At 47.2% G+C, this 7,500-nt stretch overlaps 1 protein-coding gene across 1 annotated transcript in view; it reads left to right on the forward strand.

Annotated features, from left to right (window-relative positions):
* LOC111976103 (protein unc-13 homolog A-like) overlaps window positions 1–7,500 on the forward strand; it is a 55,423-nt gene that overhangs the window by 31,377 nt on the left and 16,546 nt on the right. Inside the window, 9 exon segments of the mRNA XM_070447540.1 lie at window positions 21–106; window positions 408–534; window positions 800–896; window positions 1,651–1,794; window positions 1,919–1,996; window positions 2,126–2,203; window positions 2,597–2,685; window positions 2,893–3,042; window positions 3,630–3,753. Of these exon segments, the coding sequence (XP_070303641.1) occupies window positions 21–106; window positions 408–534; window positions 800–896; window positions 1,651–1,794; window positions 1,919–1,996; window positions 2,126–2,203; window positions 2,597–2,685; window positions 2,893–3,042; window positions 3,630–3,753 (973 nt within the window).

The raw sequence follows: 7,500 nt of genomic DNA on the forward strand, positions 1-7,500 counted from the left end.
TTACCGTCTGCAACGTGTAGGTTTCCTCAGGAGCTCAACGTGGGTAAAATCAGTGCCGAGGTGATGTGGAACCTGTTTGCTCAGGATATGAAGTACGCCATGGAGGGTGAGCACTGAATAAAGTCGCACCATCCTCACTAGTGGTTTAGCGCTGTCCTAGCAGTCTTAGTCTCTTCTTCTGTTTTTATGGGGCTGTCATAGTGCGTTTACAAGCAGATATGACGCTATTGGCACGGAGGCAGTTTGTCAGAGCATAAGGGCTTTTCTCGATTAGCCTGTTAGCGCTACGTGGCGGAGAATAGATCACCCCTCTGGGCTTGTTTGCTCTTTAATTAAGAGCTTTGTCTTTCCTCTCTCTCTCTTTCTCTCATTTTCTCTCTCCCCTCTCTCGTTCTTCTCTCTCTCAGAGCATGAAAAGAACCGTCTGTGTAAGAGTGCGGATTACATGAACCTGCATTTTAAAGTCAAGTGGCTTTACAACGAGTACTGCAAAGACCTGCCCTTCTTCAAGAGCCGTGTGCCCGAGTACCCGGCGTAAGTGCCACCCTGTGCCATGATGACACACACACTCACATTAACACACACGTATGCATGCATGCAGGCATACACAAGCACGCACACACTCTCACACACACACACACACATACACACGCACACACACACACACACTACCTCTCTGGTACTGTACAGCACAGCCCATAAGCAAGACCAGATGGACTCTACAGCCACCGAAGTTGTTTGAAATAGAAACTTCCAGTGGGGTCGACTCATATCAAACCACCCGTGTGATTTCTCCTAGGTGGTTTGAGCCGTTTGTCATCCAGTGGTTGGACGAGAATGAGGAAGTGTCTCGAGACTTCCTGCACGGTGCGCTGGAGAGGGACAAAAAAGACGGGGTAAACTTTTCCACTTCTTCTCCTCAAATGTAAATGATGAGTCACATTGGTTGTGGCAGAATTAAAGTAATCCCTTCCTTTGTAGCTTCCTCATTTACCATCCTAGTTATCAGGCAGACTTCTCATCCTCTGCCTTTCCTGCACTCATCAAAGACTTCCCTGAGACAATGGAATCCAAAGCACAAAAAGTTAAGAAAGTGTAGAGAGAGACTATAAAGAGATTTGCTCAGACTGCTCTCATGTAGGGAGATAGTGTTTGACTGTACCAACCTGTGGATTAATGAGCCATGTTCTCATTACCCAGCAACCCCTGGGGAACTGCCACAGACTCACCTCTGGCCAATTAGAGGCAGACAGACAGACCCAGCTGACCTGGCTGTCTACCCTGTCTGGTCTGCTGTCTGGCTTCAAACAACCCTAGAGATCCTCGAACCAGACCACAACAATCATGATTATTTATGCTCTCAGAGCTCAGTGGTCCTGCAGCCTTCACAACATCTCTCTTCTCCTCCCTCTCTCATATACTCCATCTCTCAAACCTCTCCCTTTATTCCTCCCCCCCTCTCTCTCTCTCTCTCTCCCCTGATGTTAACAATCTGTGTCCCTCAGAAATAAATGTCTCCCTACTCCTCTCCCCTTCTCTTCACTCTCTTCTCTTCCTTCCCCTCTCTCCCCAGTCTCTCTCTCRTCCCTCCCCAGTCTCTCTCTCCTCTCTCTCCACTCTTAATGCTCTCTCTCCTCTCTCCCCCTACAGTTCCAGGTAACGTCGGAGCATGCTCTGTTCTCCTGCTCCGTGGTGGACGTCTTCTCTCAGCTCAACCAGAGCTTCGAGATCATCCGCAAGCTGGAGTGTCCCGACCCCCAGATCGTAGGCAACTATATGAAACGATTTGCCAAGGTACACTACAGTATTCGACACACTATATCCACTTCCTTAATGGCTGCATGGTGATAAGCTGAGCCAGCATGCCCAGTCACAGAGACAGTAGTTGACATACTCCTATCGCCTTCTCTCTCCTCAGACCATCGGTAACGTTCTCCTGTCCTACGCTGACATCATCTCCAAGTGCTTTGCTAACTACGTCAACATGGAGAAAGTGGTGAGTGGCCAATGACTCGACATGACACATGTTGTATGGGGATGCACTACAGTACAGTGCTTGTGCATTTCAGTGAAAATGTGCGATATTTGGATAGTGTAGTTGATAATGACTTTGTGTTGTTTGCAGCCATGCATCCTGATCAACAACATCCAGCAGCTCAGAGTTCAACTGGAGAGGATGTTTGAGGCCATGGGAGGAAAGGATGTGAGTGGCTCTCTTGTCCCTGTTTCCCCCCAGCCCAGGCTGTATCTGACTGTGTATGTGTTGAGAGTGTCTGTGTGTGTGTCTGTGTGTGTTAGCCTGTCTCACTGACCAGGTTTCTCTGCTCAGGGCATCTATTCTCCTTGACCGTCTGTTTGTTGGGGAATGTTTCCGTGTGCCCGCTGAGAGCTCTGTGTGAGAGTCCCGGTGCTCTGCCAGTCTCAACTTCACTTTTTCCCTCTCCCTGTGTGTGTGTGTGTGTGTGTGTGTGTGTGTGTGTGTGTGTGTGTGTGTGTGTGTGTGTGTGTGTGTGTGTGTGTGTGTGTGTGTGTGTGTGTGGTGTGTTGTGGTGTGTGTGTGTGTGTGTGTGTGTGTGTGTGTGTGTGTGTGTTTCAGCTGTGCAAAGAGGCCAGTGACTTCCTGAAAGACCTGCAGGTGAAGCTGAATACTGTGATGGATGATCTCAGCAGGATATTTTCTGTCAGGTGAGCTGGGCACACTGCTGGGCACACAGCTGGGCACTGCCAGGCAACAGACAGACATGCAAACTACCCATACATGTCTACTCCAATATGTCTTTCATTAATATCACAGTGTCTTTCTCTCCTGGTAAAAGGATTGGTCTCATCTGAATATGTCAAAATGGTTACATTTAACCACGTTACGTCTCCTGTGTGTCTGTTTGTGTGTAGTTTCCAGCCGCAGATTGAGGACAACGTGAAACAGATGGGAGACATCCTTGGCCAGGTGAAGGGGACCAACGTGGGGGCTAACAACTGCAGTAGCGTGGCCCAGGACGCTGACAATGTGCTGCAGCCCATCATGGACTTCCTGGACAGCAAGTGAGTGAGAGAGATGTTGCTAATCACTTTTTGGCAGCAGTCTCTCTTTCTGCCGTTGTCTTTCTTTTTCCAGTCTCTTTCCATTTTACCGTCTGTCTTATTTTCTCTCTTTCAACTCATCTCTCCTCTTCGCATCTTGTTCTCTCTTTTTCTCGCTCTCTCCATCTCTCGCTCTCTCTGTCTCCTCTCTCTCTCTGTTTCATCTCTCTCTCTGTTTCATCTCTCTCTCTGTCTCATCTCTCTCTCTGTTTCATCTCTCTCTCTGTCTCATCTCTCTCTCTGTTTCATCTCTCTCTCTGTCTCATCTCTCTCTCTGTCTCATCTCTCTCTCTGTCTCATCTCTCTCTCTGTCTCATCTCTCTCTCTGTTTCATCTCTCTCTCTGTTTCATCTCTCTCTCTGTCTCATCTCTCTCTCTGTTTCATCTCTCTCTCTGTCTCTCCGATCTTTCGGTTTCTGTATTTTTCGCTCCAGTTCTTGTAAATCTTGGGTGGAGTTCTATGTTGGACTCCCTTCTGTCGTTCATTACTCCTCGCTCCCTCCTCTCTCTCTCTCTCTTTCTCTCTCTCTCTCTTTCTCTCCTGTCAGCCTGACGCTGTTTGCTAAGATCTGCGAGAAGACGGTGCTAAAACGTGTTCTGAAGGAGCTGTGGAAACTGGTGATGAACACTATGGAGAGGACCATCGTCCTGCCCCCTCTCACTGACCAGACGGTACGAACACCCACCCCTCTGAGCACCAACATACTTATGCACTACATGCTCACGCGCACACACACACACACACACACACACCACACCAACACACACACACACACACACACACCACACACCACACACACACACACACACACACACACACACACACACACACACACGCACACGCACACGCAACACGCACACACAACACACACACTAACATGCACACACTCACACATACACACACACTAACATGCACACACTCACACATACACACACTGACATGCACATCGTCTCACATACTTCAATGCACACACACACAGCCCACACTGCCAACACTACCCACAATGCCAACTGCTACACAGGCACAAGCCACCTCTCAGTATGGGATGGGAACCAAGACAGATCAGAGTTATTTTTAGTCAAGGCACTCTGCTCTGATATGTGGTATGTGAATATTTGATCTGTTCTGAGGAGGACTTCAGCAATTGGTACAGTGAAGGCTCTCCCACAGTGAGCAGCCAGGACAGCTATTAGACAGGATGAGGAGTAGGGTTGAGATGGCAGACATTTTGTCTACATTATAAGATGGCTCCTCTGCTTACACTGTAAGGATAAATAGATCAGATTAGTGATTAAGATTAGCCTGATACGCCCCTCTCCCCAGCCCCCACGCCCACATACAAAAAGACCCCAACTCTTCCATTCACTCGATGGATGTAGGTGAAACCCAAAAGTGGGAAGGAGTGCATCATATCATTCTAACCCCAGCTCATGGCTGCTCTCCAGGATAGTGCTCCTAGTCACAAACTAACATCTAAACTACTTCAAACTCAAAAGTAAAATAGACACACAAAAAAAGTGCAATTTGGACCTAGGATTTGCCCTCAGTTCTGAGCCTTTCATGTTGGAAAGCAGCCAGTATTTATTTTGTTTTTGATATATCTGTTCTCATTTTTATTTGGTAACAAAAGAGCCTCACATCATTCTATAGTAGTGTATGGTGGGTTAGTCCCCGGCCACTCTCTCAGCTCTCCCACGGGTGCAGAGACAGAGTCCAGAGGGGGTGTTACAGTACCAGTACCAGTCTCAGTTAGGACCAGGACGATACCAGTATCGCGATACTCGTTAGTATCGTGGCAAGGAAGCAAAACACAAAGCGGGTTTAACTTCTTTAGGAAAACAGCCCTAATGTTGTAAACAAACATCATTATGTTGTCATCCAGAGTCACATTTAGTTACTTTCCAAGCTACAGCACACAATATTTTACATCCAGCAGGTTTTTAAAGGACCAAAGAGTTTGGTCTGCTTTGTGTTTTCCTGTTTGCCATGGAACATGGTATCATCACAGCCCTAGTCTCAGTCAGTACTGTAGGTCCCTCTGGCCCTCTGCCTATCCATCTGGTATGCGTGTTGCTGCTGCTTGGAGGATTGATCTGGGGCTCTGTGCAGCGTCACTGACCCTCCTTTCTGGTTATTACATCCTGCTCCCACTGCTCTTCCTCCACAGATGATTGTAAGTACGGCACTCCTGCGTGTCAGTGTGTCTGTCTGTCCCACAGTCCGTTAGTGGTCGGTCCTCTGCTATATGTGGCTGCAAACTATCCCCCCCCACATCCTCACTCCTCCTATCTGTCTCTCTGTCTTCTACCTGCTCTGTTGTTCCTCTCCTCCTCTCTCTGTCCTCCTCTCTTCTCCTGTCCTCCTCTCTTCTCTCTGTCCTCCTCTCTTCTCTCTGTCCTCCTCTCTTCTCTCTGTCCTCCTCTCTTCTCTCTGTCCTCCTCTCTTCTCCTGTCCTCCTCTCTTCTCTCTGGCCTCCTCTCTCTGTCCTCCTCTCTTCTCCTGTCCACCTCTGTCCTTTTGTCTCTGAGGTGAGAGCAGCATGGTGCATTCCTGACTGACTCAGAGCGGGCGCCGCCCTCCCCCCTACGAACCCTCCAATCGGGCAACCCCCTGCCTCCCACTGACCCCTGCCCTGCCCCCTTTCTGTGCTCTCTCTCTCTCCTTCACACTCTCCTGTCCTTAGGAAGTGACACTTCTCTAGCTGTTGCCTTGTTCTTCTTGCATCGTGTTCCAGGACTCTACTCCTTCTATGGGTGACTGGCGTTGTGATGGTTTAATATCTGGTGCCCCCCCCCACCCTCTCTTCTCTGCCCCCCTCTCCCCTATCTCTCCCACTCCCCCCACGTGTTCCCTGTTTGAAGTGTGTCACCCTGCCCTATGTGGGTCTGTTGCTTGCGTCTGATCTTCTCCAACTCCACTGTAGTAAGTCTCCTAGTATGTCTCTGCAGGCCTGCTGTGTTGATCTGTCCTGGTTTGGTTCCATGTCCTGTTGTTGTAGAATGATCGTCACAATAACATAGTGATACTCTAAGGTATATACTTTCACCAAGGCTGGTCTATACCAGAAGTAGTATTCTACGCTTGTGGAGTTCAGGATTGGTGACATACACACGCGGTAGACATTATGTCTAAGAACACACTTTACCGCACAAAAACACTCTCAATGCTTAAAGAAAAGCTATTTTCTGCTTTAAGCTTTTTCCGAAATGTTATCGTACCTGGTCTGGAAAATCAAGGTTTCTGTTGATTTACTTTTATTTATTTATATTTCTAGAATATTTTTCATTTTTCAAATTGTTTTTTTCAAATGTTATATTTTGAAATGGTTTAATATCTGTTAGACATAGCTTTTCATTGTGAGATGTGTGAATGGACTCTATCTGCGGACTGGTGGAGGTACAGTTAAAGTCGGAAGTTTACATACACTTAAGTTGGCGTCATTAAAACTCGTTTTTCAACCACTCCACAAATTTTTTGTTAACACATCTACTTTATGCAATTTTTCCAACAATTGTTTACAGACAGATTATTTCACTTATTATTCACTGTATCACAATTCCAGTGGGTCAGAAGTTTACATACACTAAGTTGACTGTGCCTTTAAACAGCTTGGAAAATTCCAGAAAAGGATGTGATGGCTTTAGAAGCTTCTAATAGGCTAATTCACATAATTTGAGTCAATTGGAGGTGTACCTGTGGATGTATGTCAAGGTCTACCTTCAAACGCAGTGGCCTCTTGCTTGAAGCAGGGAAAGATCAAAAAGAATCAGCCAAGACCTCAGAAAAAAATTGTGGACCTCCACAAGTCTGGTTCATCCTTGGAGCAATTTCCAAACGCCTAAGGTACCGACGTTCATCTGTACAACAATAGTACGCAAGTAATAGTACGCAAGTATAAACACCAGGGACACGCAGCTGTCATACCGCTCAGGAAGGAGACACCTTCTGTCTCCTAGAGTATGACGTACTTTGGCTGCGAAGTGCAAATCAATCCCAGAACAACAGCAAAGGACCTTGTGAAGATGTTGGAGGAAACAGGTCCAAAGTATCTATATCCACAGTAAAATGAGTCCTATATCGACATAACCTGAAAGACCGCTCAGCAAGGAGGAAGCACTGCCCCAAAACCGCCTTAAAAAAACCAGACTGACGGTTTGCAACTGCACATGGGACAAATATTGTACTTTTTGGAGAAATGTCCTCTGTCTGATGAAACAAAATAGAACGTTGGCCATAAGGACCATCGTTATTTTGGAAAAAAGGGGAGGCTTGCAAGCTGAAGAACACCATCCCAACCGTGAAGCACGGGGGTGGCAGCATCATGTTGTGGGGGTGCTTTGCTGTAGGAGGGCCTGGTGCACTTCACAAAATAGATGGCATCATGAGGGAGGAAAATTATGTGGATATATTGAAGCAAC

Source organism: Salvelinus sp. IW2-2015, linkage group LG16 (assembly GCF_002910315.2).
Source record: "Salvelinus sp. IW2-2015 linkage group LG16, ASM291031v2, whole genome shotgun sequence".
Classification (NCBI taxonomy): domain Eukaryota; kingdom Metazoa; phylum Chordata; class Actinopteri; order Salmoniformes; family Salmonidae; genus Salvelinus; species Salvelinus sp. IW2-2015.